The 24,422-nt window shown below is 31.1% G+C and overlaps 1 protein-coding gene across 2 annotated transcripts in view; it reads left to right on the top strand.

Moving 5' to 3' along the window:
* DTWD2 (DTW domain containing 2) overlaps positions 1-22,562 on the top strand; it is a 94,833-nt gene extending 72,271 nt beyond the window's left edge. Inside the window, exons 5-6 of one of the 2 annotated variants that reach the window (XM_011358267.2) lie at positions 18,132-18,260; positions 21,928-22,562. In XM_011358267.2, the coding sequence (XP_011356569.1) occupies positions 18,132-18,260; positions 21,928-22,098 (300 nt within the window). In that variant the 3' untranslated portion in view covers positions 22,099-22,562. The remainder of the gene's footprint in view (positions 1-18,131; positions 18,261-21,927) is intronic. The other variant, XM_011358268.2, reaches the window with a different exon arrangement.
* The last annotated feature ends 1,860 nt before the right edge of the window (positions 22,563-24,422 follow it).

Below are 24,422 nucleotides of genomic sequence, written 5' to 3'. Positions count from 1 at the left end.
TTCTTGCTTTCATGATTTTTTTTTCTTCACATGATTTTAAACTTATAATATACTTTTCTTATATTCTTCCTCAGTGTGGTACATATTAAATAACATAGGCATTGAATTGTCTGTCCTATTGGACTGATTACTCAGTAAACATAAAGAATTAAAAATGCTTGTTGATAGGAAATTTAAAACCACAACTCTCAGTTTTGTAATAATTTGAGAATGTTCTGTATTGTTATTTTTGTCCTTTATCCCTGTTGGTTATATTTGACATAAGTAAAATTGTCAGAGGTTTAAATCTTTTGCCTAATAGATCTATAATGAACTTAAAAGACCTAGGCAATTAAAGCATTGAACACTTATTCTTTTTTTTTTTTTTCCTCAGTTTTTGGACATTTAAACATAAGCCCAGGAGTCAGGATGTTTTTCCTGAAACAGAAATGTTAAAACTTATATGTGGAATTCTAGTCCTCAAATGCACTCTTCACAAAGTCTCTCTTTCTCTTAAATCGCTTCCTTTAATTCTCTTATTATAAGGCACTCCAGGCTCATCTTGTATTTTTCCTGCCCCAGTCCTAAAGTTTCTCCAAATCAGCCGTTTCTCCAGGGATCTCTCGTTCCTTTTCTTTATAAATTCTATTTAGAAACTAGGGTGTTGGCTGTAGGTATGCTTGTTGCTACTGAGTTGTCACTTTTCTAGGTCATCTCAGTTGACAGCCTTAGAAAATATATTTCTGTATACCATCCTATGTATGCACACATCTCTAATTATTTCTGTATCAGACTATCTTCATATAGTTAAAACAAATAAGTTCTCATTTGTTATTTTCATCTCTAATCCAGCACCAAACAGCCTTTCCTCCTTGCTTTTTTTTTTGTAAATTCTTTCTTTGTCCTTGAGAAGTCTGGGTCTATTAGCTATAATTTATTTATTCATCCCACTTGAATATACATGTGTACTAGTTTCAGGATTAACTCCTATCCCCATAAGAAACACATCTACCAACTAGAGTGCTGTGTTTATATACAGTTCTTTTTGTCTTTAGCCTAACAGTATCAAGTTAAAATACTGTTTTTCAAAGTTACTTAGGTCAGGTCCATTTTAGCTCATCATTTTCAGGGAGATTATTTTATATCACATTTAATTATTATTAAAAGTATGGCGCTGCATAAAATAATGATACATTGCATAAAAAAATATATAAGATGTCTTTTGTAGCTTCTATTTCAAATGATATTTCATTGTGGATCCATTATAAGATTTTTAGGAAATATGAGTATTCATTTTGTTTTTCCAAGTATATATCTTTAAAATAGAATTATTTTCTCATAGTTCCATCTTTAATACATTTAAACGTCCAGATATAACGTTTAAATGTATTAAACAACTAATCTGAAAGATATTACCAATTCTAATAATTATTTTTCTAAAATAGGAAAACAATGTTATTCTCAGATTATTATATCCTAGATTTATAGAACTTTAAGGATGAAGAAATCTATTCGTTTATTTATTTGTCAATTTCACCTCGTTTAATCTTAGCTAGTCTATCATGAATGAGGGACTGTAATTGTTAAAGTCTAAGGATAAGGGAAATGAATTAGGAGCATTATGAGGAAAAACAGTGCTCTGTTTGTACATATTTTTAATTAATGGGAAGTCATTTCCTGATCCAGTTAGGGAATTTTGTTTAGCTTCATTGCTCTATAGTTTTGAACATCTCATAGTTCTTCTGCTAAAGGTTTATTTAAAAAATGACCTAAATGTAAATAAGTCACAGTATTTATTGTTTCATCAGTTTCTTAACCAAATCAAATAGATTTTTTTTTCTATTTCATATATTTCTGTTAATGCAAAGTGGTCCTTTCAACAGCAAATAAAAATTTGCACATGAAATATAAACTCTAGTATATTATTGAATATAGTATCAATGTGGGAAGCAGTTCTTTCTTTAACTTGTATAGTACTTTTACTTAAAATTCATTTATTGTCATACTAAATCATTTATAGCAAATCTTGCTGAAGTTACATTTTAATATTTACTAAATGGATATTAGAAGACCAGATTCCTTGTCCTTTTCTTTTAATAGTAATTCGCATAACAGAGACAGGAAGTGTATTGGAATTATGTAATGTTTTGTGCTTCAGACCATTTCTGCAGAGCTGTGCTGTCGTATATATTTTTTTCGTAGCTATCACTAAGTATCGTAGTACAGAAACCACTTCTCTATTTGTTGTCTTCTTCATAAATCTCATTTTTCTGATAGTCACTGAGGTCGTATTCCAGGGTATTTTCCTCAGTGGCGAGGGAAAAAAGGTAGAAAGAATTAGAAGATAAAGCTTCTCCCTGCCCTGGGAAAGGAATGTAACTGATTGGCTTATCTACTTGTTTGCTTGTACATGTATTTACAAGGCATAATTTTAGTCAGCATATTTTATGTGACAGGCCCTTTGTTAGGCTCTATAAACACTAAGATGAGGAGGGAGCAAGATTTCTTTCTTCAATGAGCGCAGTCAAGTTGGAGGAGACAAATACATAAATATAATTACAGTACAGTGTGCCAAGAAAAATGATAGTAGGTTTTTGGGAGGAGGGAAATTTCATACATCCTGCTAGGGGAAATCATGGAATGTTTCCCATAGAAGGGATGTTACCCATCTAAAGAATATGTTGTCGCCCAGGAGAAGTGCTACAAAGAGAGGGATGGACACTTCTATAAAGAGGGGAAAATGGGAGCACAGTATCAGAGAAGAGAAGGAGAATCATGTATATAAGGAACTGTAGGCAGATCAAGGTCCTTGGAATTTAAGATGCAAGTAAGAAAATGACAAGAAAAGATGCCAGAAAGTAGGATAGGGCCTAGGTTGGGGAGGGCTTTTTAATGCCATCTTTGGTATTAATACCTGACATTGTATAATGGAAAGATTCTTTTCATTTTTTGTGTTAAAATACACGTAACATTTACCATTCTAACCATTTGAAAGTAATTACATTTTAAAGCGTTCAACCGTCTTACTTTAGATGGCAGATCTCATTTTGAAATACTGCAAAGTTCTTTGATCACTTTAAGACCAAAAATCTTTTTTGTCATACGAAAGTTTACAGTGTTTTGATTATATATTGCCATAATAATTCTCTGTAGCAAACAACCATAAAAATGCTAATAATGTATAATAATAAATGTATTGCTCATAGGGTCAGCTTAGTGTCACCTAGGCAGCTCTGCTGGTTTTGGCTGGGCTCAGTCTTATGACTGGCATAGATAGAGTGGCTCTTGTGTAGGTCACTGGTGTGATTAAGTTCTATTCCATTTGCTTCTCATCCTCTTGTAGGCTATCTCAAGCGTATTCTCTTGATGGTAGATGTGTTAGAGGAAGCAAGTAACACTTTTTAAGTGCTCAATCTAGTGCTACTTAGTCTCCACTATGAAGGAAAGATCCTTCTGTGTACTCTACTCAATACCCTGTGAGTCATCAGATTTTCTAGTCTGGCTGGTGGTAACAGGCACATACCTGTGTGTCTGCCAGGTATCATTATCACTCTTCCTTTTAGGTGACTTTGGTTTTTAACTATTAATTAAAAACTATATGAAAAGTAGTTCCCATAAAATAAAATTGATAAATTATACTTTATTAAAATTAAGAACTTCTAGTCATCAAAAGACATTAGGGGAGTGAAATAATTCACAGTGAGAAGATATTTGCAATATAAAATATGTAATTCAGTTAATATGTTTGAAATATATAATATTTATATAAAATAGAAAGAAATCAGTAAGAGGCAGAAAACCCAATATTGTAACAATGGGAATGCACACACACATATACTTAAGTAAAAAAAAAAAAAAACTTACACACAAATAGGAAAGATCACTCAGTTAGTGGCAGAGTAGAGACCACTATTGAGATCTCTTAAATTTTTTAAAACTTCTTTTCACTTGCAGCTTCAGTCAGCTTTCAAACTTTTAAAATTATAAATTGCACAACATAGATGTGCAAGTTTGGACATTATCAACGTTAATAATAGTATTAGCTCTTTACATTTGTAAAGCATTTTACAGTTTATAGAGTGTTTTGCCATTGATATTTTTCATAACTCTACTAAGCACAACAGGTATTACAGAAAACTGAGAGAAGTTATTTGGCTTGGCCAGAGTCAAAAAGATGTATTTGGTGAACCTGGGATTAGAACTTTTATCTTCTCATTCCCAATGTAATGCCTTTTCCAGTGCATGTGGATATCTTTCCAAAAACATTCGCACGTGGATATCTTTCCAAAAACATTCATAAACCTGTTATGTTCAAGTTAATGTTAGGTTCTTAGGATGCTAAGAGGTACAAATCAGCCTACCTTCATAGTTCAAGAGGCGAGTGAGTAGTAAACCAGCAGTAGAATGGAGTAAACTAAGATTCCTCTGGTATCCTAGGCTGAGGTCCAAAATGAGGTCATTCTTTGAATAATTACCTTTGTTTCACTGGTTCATGCTCTTACTTAATAAGATCTGACTGCAGTCCCCAGCAGATCTTCCACCACTTACAATTGCTGAAAATCCTCAGTGGTGTCCTATATGAACTCCCCAAACAGTTTAATCAGCTACCCAGAATCACTCCTTTCTTACAAGTCTGAAGTATTGTTTCTGGACCAAGCTTGTGCCTATTTTTTTTTATTTTCAGATAGATTTTTATTTTTCTTTCAAAGGTTTCCAAGCCTCTTATATGCAGGTATTTCTGTTGGAACTTTTAAAAATTTTTATTAAATTAAAAAAAGCATACGTCCACATTTCTTAGTTTGTAAAGTTGATGATAAAAATCTCTCCTCATTGGAATGAAGGTAGAGGATAAAGGAGAGCTTTATAAACTGATGAATTAAATAGAAGAAAGGAAAAATACAAAATATCCACAATGAGAAACAATTTTACAAACATTTACAAACAATGAGAAACAATTTTACAAACATTTAAAAAGTCTGATAATATCAAATGTTGGAGATTATATGGAGCAAATGGAACTCTTATTTACTGCTGAAGGGTACATGAAATATAACTGCTTTAGAACACAATTTGTCATTGTTTCATAGAGAAAGCATAACCCAATATGTTGATAATAGTTTTACTGCTAGATGTATACTCTGGTGAAATTCCTGTACTTCTGTACCAGTACATATGAATTTTTATTACTTTTTAAAAAATAGCAAATAACTTTAAATAACTCAAATATTTCAATTAATATGTTAATTGTGATATATTTACATACAGGGTTGCTGGTAGAATTGAAAATGAATGAGCTGCTGCTATAGAATCGATATGGATGCAACCTTGAAACATGCTGTTAAAAAGACAAGTCACGGAAGAATATATACCTTTTAAATAAACTTCAACAATAGGCAAAATTGAACAACGTATTATTTAGGATACCTAGAAGTAGGAGAATTAGAAAAATTTAGAGTAGTGGTTATCTCAGAGGAGGTTGAGTTTATTAGGAGAACTTTTATTGTTTTACTAAGGACATTCTTAAGTGAAATTGGATGTATGGATCTATCAATCAAATCGATTGATCTGCTTATCTTTCTACATTTCTGTGAATATGTGGCGCTTACTGGGAGGAGTATCTTGAGACTATCAATCATTTTGGTTGTATTCTATGTCTTAGTTATTAGAAGATTCAGGGATGTCATTTTTAGTCTTATACTTCATAACTCAAATATTACATATTTTCTTTTGTAGATATTAAAATTTTCATAATCACATATTAAAATTAAAGTGTTAAAAGACTAAATACCATATAGTAAGTAGTTATTGTCTTTGGATGGAGACATTACAGGCACTTTCACTTTTATTTCTAAATCTTATAAGTCTTTAATAATTCTCATGCAGTTTTTTAAATCTAGAAAAGACATTGATGATTATAGAAAGTAAAAGCACAAATGCAAAATTTTTCTAATATTTTGCAAATGAATATGGTAACCTTGAGTTATACACTATCCTGTTAATCTGTTATGTCAGATATTTATTTGTTTTTGAAAATCACTAGGCCTAGTATTTACTCTCCTTTCAGACTTTCAGATAAGCATCTTTATTATTCATCAGAATTTTAGTAAGTCTAAATTTGGGTTAGCATTTTCTACACTGGTATAATGTATAGCTAAATTTAAAACTAAAGCTGACCTTTGAGTGGTTAAGACAATACATGCAGTATTGTTACAGATATAGTACTTACTTACCCACTCCTATGTAATAATATTATTAAACAATTCCAACACTACTCTAAGTAAAAGTTTATGTAAGTTGTGCAACAAATATCTTCTGTCTGCATAACACTTCATCTTTTTTAGAACATATAGCTAAATGTAAATATGTTAGAAGTTAGGGTAATTCTGGGGTTATTAAAAGTCTCTATGATTATTTTAAAATCTTTTAAAAATTCTAATTTTATATGGAATATTAAATGTCTTAGAAACATGTGAATGATATGATTGATCATGAAACACACACTTCCTATGATATCAAGTTTATACATATTTTTTGGGTTGGCAGTTTAGAAGTTTTAGGCATCTGCATTTTTATGGTAGGAAAATATGTATGTGTACATATATATGTGTTTAGACAAATACAGCAGTTGTTGAAAGTTTTTTGTGACATCTTTATTTGACTATACAATTTTAAAAAATTGCATGACATTTATTTCCTCTAGAGTTTTTTTCTTGAAATGAGTGCTCTGAAAATGTCACTTTGAATTAAAGTATAACATTTGGAAAAGATAACTTATTTATGTTCTTGATGTAGATTTCAATAACATGCTGAGTTTTGCTCTAGTTGTATTTTTCCTGTATCCCAGAAGAAATTGCTGAAAATATTTAGATATAAGGTTTTCAAATTTTGCATTATAGAAAACAATGTTAGAATTGCATAGAATAAAAAGGAATTCTTTTAATATTCTTAGAAAATGATTGGATAAATACTACATATTTATAATTAAACAGTTCATACTTCATAAAGTCTAAGTGCTTTTTATAGATTTCTCACCTTAAATGTTGATATACTCCTTTTTTCTATAATGTGATCAATTGGCTAAATTTTTAGTTTTTGTAGGATTTGTGTGCCATCAGTGGGTACTTTCTGCTTTATAAGCTTACTAAAATCCCTCAAAAGAGATAAATTATGACTAATAGTTTACTTCTCACTTCCAACTTTTCTGTGTAGAAATTAATAATTGACCAAGGCAGTGGTTTATCAATTCCATATTTTAAATTCAGACAGAAATCCCTAACTTCTTTATATAGATCCTTTTTCCACTTCTGATTTCCACACAAAAAAACTAAATTTAACTATTAACTACTGGGTTTGAATTCATAGCTATAGTTTATTTTCTCATGACTGTGATAGTGTTTATCTAGACTTGTTGAACACCAGCTGCTGAGTTGGGCACTGTTCTTGACACCAGAATAAAATGGTAAGTAAAATAGACAGTTTAGGTCCTAATGGAGCTTATATCATGTGGAAATAAACAGCCACTTAGTTCAGTAAATAATTGTAAAGTAAATTCCATGAGTGGAATATAAGGGGTACTTTAAAATGGGGATTTGATTGAAACTGCGGTTCACGAAGACCTCTCTAGTATTTAAGAACTAAAGGACAAGTAGCACTTAGGCAAAGCGAAGGATAAAGAAATTTCCATACTAATAAGTCTGGCTGGTTTGTAGTAAGAGAGGTGAGAAGAGAGCAGTATCGATACAATGAGTGATTTATAGACCATGTTAAGGATTTTGCTTAGTAGCAAGCTAAGGATTTTAATCTGCGTAATGGTGTGATCAGTTTGTTTTTTAATCACTTGGCTGATGCATAGAGAATGATTTATAAGAAGACTAAAATGGAAATAAGGTGTCCAGATAGGCATTTGCAGAGATTCAGGCTAGAAATGATGGTGACTTGGAATTGAGTCCTGTTACTGGAGAGAAAGTTATTTAAAAATAAAAGTTATGCTGTCTCAACTGTAATTGAAAATAGCTTTTCTTTTAAAAGTCATGCTAATAGTTACAAACATTTTGTGTGTTTGTGTCTCTGGCTTAGAATGTCGACAAAGAAACATGGCAACCTGTTGTTAACCAACTCTTTTTTTGTCAGCCACTTTTACTGTTATAATGTCAGTTAAACATTACAGATAAGTTATACATATGCAGAGGTAGAGGAAGATGAGAAAATAACGAAAACATTAGGCAGATAAAAGTCATGCAAGAAAAATAACTAATTAATATAGATGAAATTAGGTTCTAGATATTGCCAATAAATTAAATATACACAAACATATTTTATATGGATTAAAGAAGTGATGAGAATCTTAAGATAATAGTAAGTTAAACTACAGGAGAAACTTTCATTAAGCAGATGGTAAAAAACAACATAACAATAAACACAATTTGTTAAATATTGTATATCATCGTAGTGATACTTTTATTGTAATTATGCCTTTTCACAAAGAAGTGTGGAATTAACATGCCACTGTTTTGATTAACCATCTAAAAGAATTTTCATTTATATCACTTGAAAAGATGATTGATGATAAGCTTCGGGAAAATTCAGTTTTAATTTGAAATCAGAATTTTTCCGTACTAAATAGAAAAGAAACCCCTGTAATTTGATAAGAATTCTTCATCTCTTATTCTTTTTCCATGTTCTTTTTATTCTTCGTTCTTTAATTCTTCACTTTTATATGTATCACTAAAAACATTCATTTGTTAGTTCAGTATCTGACATTTATGCATATGTTTTTCATGCTACAAAATTGACAGAATTTTGCCATCTTTCAGAGGAGAATATATTGTATCATTAATGGCTATTACACGGGACTTTATGTTGTCCAAATTGTGCTTGAATGGATTCATTTAAGAAATACTAATTCACTTTTTGGCTTTTACTAGCTCTCTTAAATAGTCTAAGAAAATAATTAACAGAACATCATTAACAGAACAGGCATTATCTAACATCTCAATATGTTGACTATACTTGAATGGACGATACTCTCAATAAAATTTCACAAAACCACAAAATATAAGCCTGTAACACCTTTTTTGGCTCTCATACAGAATAGTTGTTGTACATTTGAATTTTAAAAATGTATTCATCAATCAGCAGCTTTTTCTATCCCTACCACTCTGTTAGAATGATAAAATGATAAATCAGGGTCATAATTTGGCTTATTTTTGTTCTTTAAGTAGTAGTGAAATATTATGTTTGCATGTATGTCTGTTTGACATAGTATATACAATTTTTTTTTTTTTTTTACTTTGCTATACAATGAAGAGTGGAAAGAACCTACATGAGATTTGATCAGGGCCCTGATAATGTTAACCTGGATGATGAGAGATAAAGAGTATCCCAGAATTTTAGAAACTGAAGGTATCTTAGAAATAGATCCGAATTGATTATTTCATATACTAGGAAAATGAGACCTCGAAACATAAGTAACCCTTACAAGATTACATAACTAATTACTGACAACTATCCCCTGTTTTCCAATTTGATTTTAGTGTTTTGCATAGCAGAGAAAACTTCTAATAGGAAGGAGCATTTATTGAGCTAATACTTATTATGATAATTTTAAATAGCATGTTTTATTTTGAGATGTGTATAAAATATATGTGTAGAGTAAGAAACACTTAACATTTATAACCACCACTGAAGTAGAAAAAATAGAACATTATTGACATCCCAAAAGGCCCAGGCCTCTTTTCCACCATGTATTACTACCCCCTTCACTATTCTCTTTCTTACTTCCAGAGGTAACCATATACTTACCTTTATTGTAATTATTTCTGTTTTTATTTTTAGATTTATGTATTTCTAAATGATAGTTTTGCCTATTTTTGAACTTTATATAAATCAAATTATACCATATGAGCTCCCTTTATCTCATCTTTCTTCAATATTATACCCATAAGAGTCATCCATGTTATTGTACATACCTGTACTTAGTTCATTTTCATTGCTGTATAATATCCCATTAAGTGAATATATCACAATTTATTTATTCTATTATTGATGGACATTTAGGTTGTTTCAGCTTGGAGCTACTATGATAAGTGTTGCAATGAATGTTTTTGTGCATATATTTTGATGTACATGTGCAAGAGTTTCTCTCAGGCATATACCTATAAATGAAATAGATGGGTCATGAGGTAAGCATAATTTCAGTTTTACTAGGTTTGATTGAAGTGTTATAAAGTAATTGTAACTATTTACATTCCCATCAGCAATGTATGGGAGTTGTCCTCTCTAACATTTGGTAATGTCAGATGTTTTAAATTTTTTGCCAATCTGATGAGTTTATAGTAGTTTCTCATTTGGTTTTAATTTTCTTTTCCATGATTATTAATGTAGTTTAACACCTTTTAATATATTTATTAGTCATCTAGATGTTCTCTTTTTCTGAAGTGCCTATTAACATCTTTTAACTTTTTTTAGCTTTTTTACTTATTTATTCATTTATTTATTACTGATTTTTAGAAGTTCTATATGTATCTGGATTTGAGCTATTTGACAAATATGTTGCAAATATATTCCCTCTGTGCTTGTCTTTTTTACTCTTTTTATCCTGTGTTTTGATAAATGGAATTTTATATTTTAATGTGGTTGAATTTTTCAGCTTTTTTTTTCATGGTTAGTGTTGTCTGTGTTTTATGATGTTCAATTTTACCTCTAGCTCGTATTCTCTTATATATCTTCTAAAAGCTTTAGGATTTTACCTTTTACATTTGCCTTTAATCTACCTGTAATTGATTTTTATGTTTGATGTGAATTATGGGTCCAATTTCATTTTTTTTTTTTCCACGTGTGGCTGCCTGGATTATTGCACATATATTGTCCCAGCATCATTTACTGAAAACACGGTTTTTAAACTCATTGCATTGGAGTGTTTTCACTGTCATATATCATTTGTGCATATATGTGAGGATACATTTCTATGCTTTAAATTCTGCTCTATTGGTCAGTTTGTTTCTGTGCCAGTTCCACACTGTCTTACTTAAATGTTGCTTTATAGTAAGTCTGACTGGTAGGGCAAATCCTTCTACAGTGTTGTTCTTCAAGAATATCATGGTAATTTTGGCCTTTGCGTTAACATAAAATTTCTGAATCAGCTTTATGAAACCCCACAAAAACCTCTTTAGATTTTTATTGAGGTTACATTAACTCATAAATTAAATTTTGAGAATTAACATCTATACAATATTTAGTCTTCCATTCTAAGAACATAGTGTTTGTCTCCTTTTATTTAGGCTTTCTACAATATTATTTAATATAATATGACAATATAATTATTGAGACACTAGTATATAGACATTTATAATTTTATATACTTGGTTCTGTTGTACACATACAGTCAAACTTAGTTATAAATGAATGAAGGTCTTAAAAGTTATGATACTTTGTAACCCATAATTTCTTATCATTTAGGTATCCTATACTCTATTATTCAGAAGAAGATAGCAACCTGTTATTAACCAACTCTTTTTTGTCTATCTGTCACTTTCACTGTTATAAAATCAATTAAACATTACAGATAAGTTGCACATGTGCAGAGGTAAAGGAAAATGAGAAAATACGTTGAAAATGTTAGGCAGATAAAAGTCATGCAAGAAATGAAAAATTTTCATTTTAAAAGTGATTTTCAAAAATTATTACAAAATCTTGGTCTGTCTTTTCTGTTATATGTGTTGTTTGGGAATGTTTTAAAGAAATATCTAAAGATAGCTACAAGATCTAATTACTTTGGCAATTATATATTTTAATGATGCTTAGATCATGTACTTGTAGGATGAAAGAATAATTAATATTTTTCTTATCTATAAATACATTTTAATGAAAATATTGCTGCTTTTTATTTACAGGATTCTAACTTTGAGAATATTTTATTTACTTGGTGGCAAAGTGACTGTTCTCTGGTATTCATAAAACCTCTCTATTCTTGTTCCTTCTTTTAAGACTGCCTTTTTTCCTACCTATTCCATAGCTTTCCTTCTTTCATCTTGTATAAGTTGATATTCTCCTGGTTCTATCTTAAATTCCATCTCATCTCACACCCTATTCATCTGACTTTATTTAAGTAAAGCTGAGTTGCTTCACACTTATTTATCAGATTATGAAGAAAGCATTGTGAATCACACCACCAGGACTGCTATCCTCATTAACATCACTAGCAGCAGTACCACCCTCATTCACTTTGTCTGTATTGAGTGCTTACTGTAGGTCAGGCATTGCTTAGCACTTCACATATGTTAGTTCCTTAAAGCACAATCATTGTCTAAGGTACTAATGTTTTAGGCTCTGTGAGTTAAAGAAACTTGTTTGAGGTCATACAACTCTTATATAGACCTAAATTTAGGTGTATCTAACTTCACATCTCATGCTTTTAGTTACTGTGCTTTTCTGCCTCCCAGTTCATACACACTATTTTAATTCAGGGTTATAGATGAGACGTGTTTTTAATAAAATAAAATAGCATACAATTTAACTTAGAGTAAATTTTAAAATAAACTTTTCGTGGCAAGTAAACTTATAATATGTGCCTTATTTCACACCTAGGCCAATTTATGATTCACTTCTCAGTGACTGTTTATGGAGCCATGACAGCTTTTGAAATGGATAGAACTACTAATTGTCAAATAAAGTTTATCTTCAGTGAAAAATGGCTAGCAAGATACTATAACATTAGTTATTACTTTGGTAAGACTAGTAAGTCACTTTCTAATATCGTAAATCAGTTTCTAATTTAAGTTTCCTAATAAAGGGTATAAATTGATGTTGGTCCATATGAAAAAATGCATATATGTAAACATACTTAAGTGGACAATTTCAATTCCAGTGGATATTACAAACACTGTAATCTATAACATTGTTCAACAGTGACTTGTCCTTATTAACTGTTGGAAAAAATGGGAATCGAAATAAAGGGGAAAGTAACGTAAAGATTTGTAATATACAGTGACATTCTGCTCTCTAGGATTGTTTAGTAGCATAATGTTTTTTAATTTACTGAAATCACTCTGAAATTATTGTAGCCAATAATCCTGTTTCTTTTTTAATTTTAATTTTTCAGTTAGAGTTGAGATTCAAGATTATTTTATATTAGCTTCAGGTGTACAACATAGTGGTTAGACATTTATATAATTTATGAAGTGATTCCCTCTGATTAGTCTAGTACCAACCTGGCACTATACATAGTTATTACAATATTATTAACTATATTCTCCATGCTGTACTTTACATCCCTGTGACTGTTTTGAAACTTGTAGCCAATAATCTTAAGGAATTTTTGTTTTCATGCCTCCATTAATTCTTTGGGGTTTTTTAAGCTTAGAAATTCAGATAAAAGCTTGTTTTATTTAATTACGAGAAATTATCATATTTCAATATTATTTTAAATATTAGATTAATTCTGTGAATTCAGAAATTTTAAAAGAATAATTATGCCTAAGAACAAGGAGGTGGATTATTTGACTGCTAAAGATTACTTAAAATTCTGTGACCTCATGAATCTATGTGTTTTTACTTTATTTCTGGATATATTTTCATACTCCTGGCTCCCAGTGACTTCAGATATAGACTATATTGGAATTTCGTTAAAGACAATGGAAGATTAAATAAGTATTTTTATTAATGGAGAAAACCAGTAATCAAGATATGTAGCTAAATATATCACTTAACAGTTTAAATTTTGTATCATTATTTAGAGTTGCTCAAATTTGAAATTTGTTAAGTGGTAAATTTTTAGGCTACTAAATTATATACTTGCATTTTTTAACAAAGTTTATGTATGTTGGAGAAGCAACCTATAACTTTATTTTTCATTTAAATGTGTAAGAAAGTGCTAAATTTTAAAGCAAATGTACTCTATAAGTTTTTTTTTATATATATAATTTTGGATATGTGCTTACCTATAGAAAGTATGTTATAAATGAAATTTCTCAGGCTAACTCAGAAAAAAGTTTAAACAATTTAAACAATGAGTTTAGGAAGTAGTGCTGTTATTACTATTTTATCTATAACTAATGCCCCCTTTAACTTTATTTTTGTCAGATTTTCTGAGTTTTAACATTAATTGTAGAATTTCCATTTTCTGTAAAAACTTTGCGGACTTCATAGTGTGGCAAGGCTGGAGTAAGACGTAGATACTGATATTTGTGAATAACTTTCATACTTATGTAAGAGAACACCCTTTCTTTATACCATTATTTTTTAAACTATGTTCAGCAGAACGCAAAAGTTCTTCAGGGGTGCCTCAGCCTTGCTTTTCAGAAGAAAAGCTGTTTTTGTTTATTTGTTTGTTTCATATGTTGGTATTTGTCTAAGAGTTCATCCATTTAATTATTAGCTTGGTGATGAAGAGCTCAGGCTCTCAAATAAGACTTTATACATTCATATATCTGCTCTATCATGACTGAGTTTGGAACCTTGAGTAAGTTACTCCACCTCTCTGTTCTTTGGTTCCCTCATCTGTAAAATGGAGATAATAATAGTATCTACTTTATAAGGTCTTTGTGAGAATTAAATGAGACAATACATGTACATTATCTAGTATTGCAATTAGTGTATGAAACGTTGCATGTAAGTGGCTATGTCTGTAGTAGAACTGATGACTGTCTGATGCCAAAGCTGGACTCCTATCACTATTAGATCATGTTGTTGAACTAAACTGAGAGAATGAAAGGAGTGAAGTGAAATGAGAGATTGGGTCTAGAAGAACAGATTTAGTGCCTTTCTTTCAAAGGGCAGCTCATAAGCTCAGATAATGAGTTTTACTTATTAAAGATCATAAAAGAAAGGCTGTTACAGAAAGAAGGGTTTTTATATGTATCTTCCAATGATAAGACTTCAGGATACTGCTTTAAAAAGTTTATTTCACTTCTGAACTAGGTTGTTTCAGAAAGCCTGGAAAATAGATTTTCCTGGAAACCTTTAAAGAAGCTGATCAAGTGATTAGAAAGTCTGTGACCTTTATTACGTGAGAAGCACAATCAATAGTTTTATGTTGTAATGAAACTTGGCTTAAAATAGCCTGAGTACAGATAACAAGTAATCACCATCAAATTACAAAAGTACAGTGTTTGTGTTGGGAGGGTATGAGTTAAAATTTTAATTTCAAGGTCTTTTTTAGCTTTATTTTGCTTGACAAAAAGAATTAACTAATTTATTTTACAGTAAATTATTTTAAAACATGTTATGCAAACATAAGCCATGGCATATTATTTCCTGAATATTTATTTGTTAGCTCTAAAAGCTGTTACCACTGAACATGCTGTCACCCTAACTTTTAATGACACAAATTGCTTGTGGTTACAAAAATAGCTAAAGGCATATCTAGGAAGGAGACATTTGAAAAAGTCCTTTTTGAAGCCATCTGAACAGTGATCATAGTCATCAAACTGTTATCTGGTATTCTTATATATTAAATATGTATTTAAGATTTAATGGAAGAGAAGAAAGGGGAAGGCATTATAAACACAAAATAATTTCCAGGAATTCAAATTTTAGTCAATTCAGAGAATCAATGGAAAAGATCTGAAGCTGTCTAGAAAGAAGACATGGAAAGTTGGCTGTTTCTAAAATGGAAGTTATATTATAAGCTTACAATCTATAACAGTAGAATTCTAAATTAACCAGTGATTTTCTTCTTTCTAAAGAAGTTACATTAAGAACATTTGAAAAACTTATACCCATAGAGAACTAGTTTCCCAAAAGCTTGAAATTATTGTGCATTCTTTGAGTTAGCATGGCTTCCAAAATTTAGAAATTAATATTATATATAATATAATAATTATATAATGTATTATATATAATGAATTAATAAATAACAATATACATGCTATATATAATCTTAGGATTGATTGCTAAAAGATGGGTTCTAACACCCATAGGTCCAGCTGTTTGACTTTTATAGGTGAGGAAGAACTGAGAAATGAAATGACTTGACTGAGATTGATTGATTATTGTCAGGTTTGATATAATAATCTTGGTCTTTCAGTAGATCCTCTTTCTATGTACCATGCTACCATGCTTTCATCATATGTTAATTTTTTCCTTTATTAGAATAATTAATTTTGCCTGGGATTGTTTTGAACTTTTATTCAGGAAGGCAAGGCAGTTTCTTAGAAATTATTTGTTTTGATGCCTGTGACTTCTCAAAAAGATGGATCAACAGTGTTTCTTTTTGCACTTGCTCATTTACTCATTGAATCAAGTGTGTGTTGAAGGTGAAATAGCACATATACATAAAAAGAACTGTGACGTCACATTAACATGCTCTAATAACGTATATATTAATATGACAGATTTTGTATACTGTTGGATTCTTGGAGAGACTATTTGTGTAGGCTATTCTGAAGTCTTGTAACATGATAAATTACAAGTTCTGAGTTTTCACAATAAGAAATAAAACTCTGTCCTGGAATAAGAAACTTATTTTAAGAATCAATTTTATTCCAATAAACAAAATTCACTGTGAATTTGCATGTTTTCCAAAGATTTTGTTGTAATCAGATATCTATTATAAATTCCTCCAGTGATGACTTGGAATTGAGTATTGAAGCAGTAGTTGGCTGTACTCTTTTCTCCTAGTTCACCTGACGAAATATCAAAACTATTGCTAATTACAGTTGATCAACATTATGAATTATTCTTACAGTTATTTAATCATAGGCTTTCTTTTATCATTATACATGTCTCTCAGCCATTTTTTTTTCATCTCTTTCCCTCCCTGCATTTAGTTTCCATCTTTTCCATTGATAGAAATGCAGAGTAATTTTAATATGATCACATCTAAAACAGTATTAGTCAAATATGCTTTAAAGGATGTATTCCAAAATCAGATGCATTCTGTAGTGAATCTTTAATGTGCCCACTTTGTTACCTTCCTTCCTTTTCTCTCTCCCTCATTCCTGGTCTCCTATTCTCTCTTCCTTTTCTCCCTCCTCCTCTCCTCTCTTCCTTTTCCGAGGAAAGAAAGGATAAAAGTTGTAGAGAATTTTCTGAACAAAAAGCAGAGTAGAAGAACCATATTTCTCATCATGGAGGTACTGCATGAGAAACATTGGAGGAAAGGGATTGAGTGAGGAACAAGATTCCACGGATGAGAAAGCTTTAATGGTATAAAGGAATGAGAGAGTTATAGGACTTTAAAGATGCTAGAAATTAAGAGAAGGACACCTGATTTTAATAAGTTGCTGTTTGTTAAGACTTAGACACTATTACCTTCAATCCCTATGCTCACGTATTATGTGAGTAAAAACCTGAAATACTCATTTACCCACACATGTTTAAATGTGATTCTGATCAGAGTGTGGGCTAGGGATAAGACTATGAGTGTAAGATTACTTGAATCTCGTTTAATTAAAATAGGAATCAAAAGGCCAATTAGTTGACATTTGATATTTTATTGCCTTTTTCATGTCTGACTATCATTAGGTTTCAACTAAAATATTATCTTCATGATAAAAGTATATATACTATGCTTTTTATCTAAAAAGAGAGGACACATATATACATATGCGCCTGTATTTGTATGTGTGTCTGTGTGTTTATACATACTCACACTGAGACTGACATACAGCTATCAGTTTATATTAAGAAATAATGGAAGAATAAACCGTAAAATAAAAAATCCTAATTGTCAGTTCTCCAAAGCGATTAAACTATTTCACTTCCTCTGCAATGTATGAGAGTTTCATTTGCTCCATGTCTTCCTTATTTGGATGGTGTTAGTCTTTTTTATTTTAACTGTTCTGGTGAGTATGGAATGTTGTGATTTTAATTTGTATTAAACCGTGTTGAGCACTTTTACACCTATCTTTTTGCCATTCTTTTCTTTGTGAAGTTAGAGTCTATTTACTTTTTCACTCACCGAGAGGGGCTTGTTATTTTTGATTTGTAAGAATTTATATATATTTTGGATATATTTTCTTTGTCAGATATATGTGCAAATATCCTCTTCTAGTTAACAATACTATCAAAAGGATATGTATAGAAGATATTGATACATTTACTATTACTAAACTGGTAATTTCGGAAGGAAATTAAAGTAATATTTAAAAGAGACTTTACAGTTTTAAATTTAAAGCAAAAATTACATTCTATTATTCCATTTTTGGTTTCAGGTACAGTTAAAAACTAGCATTTCTAGTCAGTATGTAATTCGAACGCAGCCAACTAATAGGTGCCTTTCTACACTGGAGTGTGCAGCTGTTGCTCTTTCCATCTTGGAGAAAAATAGTGACATACAAGAGGTATGTATGTTTTTAGAACATTATGTAGTTTTAGAAAGTAGGAGTCTGGTTAGATTTTATCTAGAAAATTTAGAAATGTATATATAGCTGGTTAAATTTGTAGTTCAAGTGACAAGGAGAATGGTATCTATGATAGAAATTTGTATACTTTTATAACCAACCTTTCCCTCTCTGGTGCTTTTTTCTCTGTTTAGCATTCCAGATTGCATTATTTAAATATTCTAACCTGTCAAACAGCATTTGTAATATGCTAAATTGCTTTTAAGTATCACAACATTAAATAGTTTTTTAGGGGGCTAGATTTTTCTTTTAGTATTTTGTATTTTTAGTATTTTGTGTTCTTTTTACTTAAATTTGCCTTTTTAATTAAAAGAATATTTTACAGCAACCTTATTTTTGCACGGACTCTTTTATTTGAGGAAGTATACCAACTTCCTGTTTATCTTATTAACCATATTTAGAGTTAAAAAAAGATATAATTTTTTGAGAAAACACCTGCAGAATATGAAAAGGTTATAACCTACAATCATCATTTTATTTAATTTCAATGAAAGCCTGATGATTTCATATATAATTAATAATCGTCAGTAAACAATAATGGTTCATTGTGCTCATTAACATCTCAGTCTTTTGGAACATGTAAGAAACTTTACATTTATGGCAAAAGAAAAAATAGCAAAATAAATCTTAAGTTATTAGGGTGTTTTAATCACTGAAAAATTTTCATAAATACAACTCAAGAAGTCAGAGGATAACGAACATAACTAAATGAAGTTTATAACTCCTTCCTCTCTTCCTCCCCTCCCTACTTTCCCTCTCCCTCTCTTTCTCTAGTTACAGACTATGGTTACTATTTTAAGAGTGTGCCTTAGCCATGAAGGAAATTTCTCTAATGGATAAAAGCTCAGGCCAGAGTAACTGGACTGGTTACCAAGGAAAAAAAAAAAAAAAAGCCTCCAGAGCAAGGAGAGTTAAAGAATAACAGAAGCAAGCACTGAATTGGCTTTTCCTCCCCCCTGCCCTAAGCCATGGAAAATGTCAGAGTTGGAGACATTTCTTCTTTTGATGAAAGAAGTAGTATTTCATGAATAGGCTTCTGTGTGTGTATTTGTGCCCGTGTGAGTAGACTTTGTTTTGGATCCAGGCAATTTCTTTTTCTCTGTTCTCTTTTGAGGAAAAAAAATCATGAGGGATCCCAGATCCTTACCCCAAATGCCCAGGGAGTGTTCTCAGACTTTTCTCCCTTCCCTCTAACCTTATTGCCTATTTCCATGCACCTGGCCATCAATATAACACTTAATATATTTCTGTACTTGTCTTTCTATTTTATTTATTCACCATAATTTCTGTATTTTCTTGAGCAAAACAACAGTAACAAAACTACACTATTTTTAAGTGTCTTAAATATGAAATCCAGTAGTATTGTTTAAACTTGCTTTCTGTACAGTCTCTGTATTTTCCTTTTCGTTGATGTACAGCTATAGGATCAGCCAACATCAGACCTAGGACTCATTAAAAGTTCTAACCTTTAGGGAAAAATGTAATATTCATGGACTATACATTTAAAACTTTCTTTCCTCCCTTTTTTTTGGGAGGGGGGGTGATTCTGAAAAGGATCTTCTTTGGCTTGTAACCTTTATTCTCAAAATTTAAAATTCAATTTTAATTTTAATTGAATTTTTACCACAATCCTAAATGGAAGCTTTAATGGTGGTGGTGGTGGTGGTAGTTTAATAATAGTTGTAATATAATAGGGCTAAGGTTTGGGATAGGGTTTATACTACTACTACTAATACTGCTACTAATGCTCCCCCTTTCCCAGTTTTATAAGATATATTATTCTGGAAATAAATAATTAATATACCATCATAGCAGGAAACCTGTTTTATGTTCTGAGTATAATATCTTACAACAGGCAAGGTTTAAGATATAGAATGGTAACAGGACCCTTTATCTCTTATATTGTCTGTGGATCAAATTCAACATAAAGTCCCAAAGTAATAGTAAGGCTCAGTCTGTATGTAATCCTAGATGTTTCCTAGGTATAATGTTTAAGAATCCAGTCAGTACACTGTATTGATTCTGTGAAGTAATATGTAGTCATTTCCATATTTCCTCTCGTTTAAAGAAATGAAGATATTAAAAGAAATTATGAGAACATACCTAAGGGGCTTTCTACAATAATGTCAAGTAGAGCTTTTCGAAGATGTTTATCTTGTTGGTGAATATCAGTTAGGAATGACATTTGGTTGCATGTAACAAAGCACTTACTGCAGTGGTTGAATCATGAAGGAGTTTCTTTTTCTCCTGTAAATAAGAAATACTGAGGTGAGCAGTCTAGGCCTGGGATGCAGCCTAAAAAGGACATTGGAGACCCAGATTTTTCTTGTCTTTCTCTTCATCATCATGTGTATTTGGTTTTAATCTTCATGTTTATTGCCCTATAGTCACATTAGGGTTATTCTACCTTTAACAATTATGTTTCAGGCAAGAAGAAAGAGCAATAGCCTATGGTTGCTAAGTCTGTTCCATTTTGAAGAGCATCCCTGGAAGCCCCACCCAAAGACTTCCACTTCTATCTCATTGGATAGACTTATGTCATTCATTAGTCAGTGTAATATTACTAGCTGGACACATTGCCACCTTGAATAAAATTTTGGATTTTTTTTTAATAAGGAGGAAAAGAATGGATACAAAGAAGTAGCTATCAGTGGCTGCTACAGTTTGTAAAAGTTCATTGTAAATTAAAGCTATTAAGCCCTTCCTATCATTTATGTTGCATATGTGGGGGAATAACTTTTTACATAGTCTAAAATTTTTGTTGTTAAATCTATTAGGTTTCGTTTGTTTGTTTCTTTTTGTTTCTTTTTTTTTCCTTTAATAATCTCAATCAAATTATTGCTATTGTTTTTTAAAAGGTTTAAATCAGGGGTCTTAGGCCCAAGGAAAGAATTGACTAAAAATGTGTTTAAAACACTAGTATAGTGTTTTTATTTCAAAAATCATTAAAATTTTAATAACATTAGGAAAGATATATGCTCTAGTTGTTTTATAACCTCTAGCATTCTCTGTTATCTTATGTGTCCACCCAGTTCACATGTTTATGTTAAATGGCTGAGCTTATAAATAGTTGAATTTACACAGGTACATATTCAGTTAGAATTATTTCATATGTACCAAAACCTGGGTATCTGACTTGTATGAGGTCCATAGGCTAATGTGGATTAGTAACCCACTTACCCATTACTGCTATTGATCTAATCGTTATCAGATAGCAGGAAGCTTACATCAGTCTGTGATTGAAACTGAATTAACTAATCTTTATCTAATGGTCTCTTATAGTCCGCTCATTACAGATTAAATTATTACAAGGGCAACAACTTTTTGTGGTGTTTGAATATATAAAACTAAATTCAGACTTTATCACTCATATGGAAAATTGATTTGTGTCTTTTTACTGGAGTTACTTAGTGGTATGTAAGGTATGAATTTAAATAAATTATTTATTTAGAAATTTTCACATGTATTAAGGTACACATTGCTTTTCATAGTTAAAAGCCAATAATAATATGATAATAATTCTTGTTTCTGAAGAAAAATTCTAGATAGAATATCATGACTTGTCACAGACTCCTTTTTTAGTTTTTTTTTTTTTTTATTTCAACAGACATTGCTTCGCCCTCTTCAAGCTTTATGCTCTTTCCAGCTTCAACATGGTGCTCAAATTCGCCACAGCAAGGAACACCTTCTGAAAAATGGATTATATCCTAAGCCGATGCCAAAGAACAAACGCAAACTTAGGAAAATGGAACTCTTAATGAACAGCGTTAAAATTTAGTGCACATGTTCTTATGGTGCTATTTATGGTGTCTTCAGCTGACAATACCAGGTTAAGTTTTAATACAATTTAAATTTGTGGGTTTTTTGACTGCTAAAAAAATGAGAGTTGCATACTAAAGTTGCCCCGAGGAAGGATATAAATCAAATAGCCATAAAAACAAACAAAAAACATTACACTGAATCAGTAAAAAGCAAGATTTTATAATGTATTTATTTTTAAAATGTGCCTCTAATATATTTTTTCCAATTCATAATTTGAAATGTGGTTAGCTCTTGAGTCGGTTTAGAAGTTCTTTTTTATAAAATGGAAGGAAATTGTTGTGCCTGATTGATTCAGTATTGTTTCTTTTCATGTTTTATAGATAATTAGGTGTAGACCTATAATAGAGGATACCTACACCAATTTGCAATAGTGTACATGAACTTTATAGTTTGAAATAAATAACAAAATAATGATAATCAGGTGGTTTAAATTGAATTTATTTCATAAAATAGTGTAATAGAATAAGGAAACTAAGTATTCTTTAGAGACTAAACTTGAACTTAGCTAATGTGATTAAATGTATATTAATGCCCCTATTTTTTTAATTAGGTAGTAGAGTTTACTGATAATTAGGTTAATCATCTAATTTATTATATAAATGAAGTTACTTTTATCTATTGGATGGCATACCAGAAAATAGTAATGTGATACAGTTATGTGCAAGCTGGAATACATAGTCACCCTATCGATGAGCGACTGTGAATTTTAAAAGATAATGTGGAAGGATGTGTCCAATTTATGTATGTTTTCCACAACACCGAGCAGTTAACTCAATTCTCCTTTGACACTGTGACTTGGTGTGTCACAAATCTAACTGAATTCTGATACTCCCTGGAGATAGGGTCAGATCTTACAGGTTCAGGGCCCAGTCCTATCAGACTCTACCCTATTCCCCTTCAGATGCTAGATTTAAGTTTAGGGTGTCACAGTTGGCTATAGATTGGAAGTTCCAATGACTTACCCTCCCCCACCTTGGGTTTGATTAATATGCTAGAGTGATTCACAGAACTCAGAGAAACATTTTACTTACTAGGTTACTGGTGTATTATAAAAGGATATAACTCGGTAACAGCCAGATAGAAGAGATGCATAGTGCAAGATATGTGGGAAGGAGCTTGGAGCTTCCATGCTGTTTGAGTGCACCACTCTTCGTGAATCTCCCTGTGTTCACCAGCCTGCAATCTCTCTTCGAGCCATGTCCTTTCGGATTTTTATGGAGGCTTTATTACATAGGTATGATTGGTTAAATCAGTGCCATTTGCTATTGATTTCAGCCTCAAGCCCTTCTTCTCCCCTTGGTCTTTGCCTTTCTAGCTCATTTCACTTAGCATAATGCCCAGTTCATCCCTGTTGTTGCAAATAGCAGGAATTCCTTCTTTTTATGACTGAATAATATTCCATTATATGTATCTATATCTCTCTCTACATAGATCAGTCTGTCATCTCTCTCTCTCTCTCTCTCTCTCTCTCTATATCACACACACATTTTCTTTATTCATCCATTAAAGGACATTTAGATTGTTTTCTTAGTTATTGTAAATAATGCTGCAATAGCATGGGTGTGTGTGTGTATAGAAAGTTATAATCCTCCAATCACATGGTTGGTTCTTCTGGTAACAGCCGCCATCATGAAGTGCTTTCCAAAAGTCACTTTTATAACATAAACTCAGGTGTGGTTGAAAGGGGTTTGTATGAATATTAAGATACCTTTATTATTCTTATCACTTAGGAAATTTCAAAGGTTTATGTATATTTCTTGTTAAAAGACACAAAATCACAATTGTAAGGATTGGAAGAGTAGGAAATGAGATGTATTAAGGAAGCCTAGTATGAGTCTATATGATGATAGATAATCTGGGAGGTCTGCATTTCTGTTTGCACTGAGATGTATAGACATGAAGTTATGATGGGATCCATCCTTAGGTCAGAACATGCAGTAAATCTTTAAATCCTGAGGGTGATTTTTTCTAACTTTATAGAGGAATAATTAACAAATATAATCATGTATTTAAAGTATACAGTGTGATGATTTGATAGACATACACGTTGTAGAATGATTACCAGGATCAAGATAATTAACATATCCATCATCTCAAATAGTTGATATAGGTAACTCTGTGTATGTGTGTGTGTGTGTGTGTGATGAGAATGCTTAAGATCTAATGTAATGATTTGATATTTGTATATTTTGCTAAATGATCACCACAATAAATCTAGTTAACATCCATCACCATACATAATTATAAATTATTTTTTCTTGTGATTAAAACTTTTAAGAT

This window comes from Pteropus vampyrus, unplaced genomic scaffold (genome assembly GCF_000151845.1).
Source record: "Pteropus vampyrus isolate Shadow unplaced genomic scaffold, Pvam_2.0 Scaffold39, whole genome shotgun sequence".
NCBI lineage: Eukaryota > Metazoa > Chordata > Mammalia > Chiroptera > Pteropodidae > Pteropus > Pteropus vampyrus.
The sequence above is the reverse complement of the archived record's forward strand: the minus strand, read 5'-3'. Positions and strand labels throughout refer to the sequence as shown.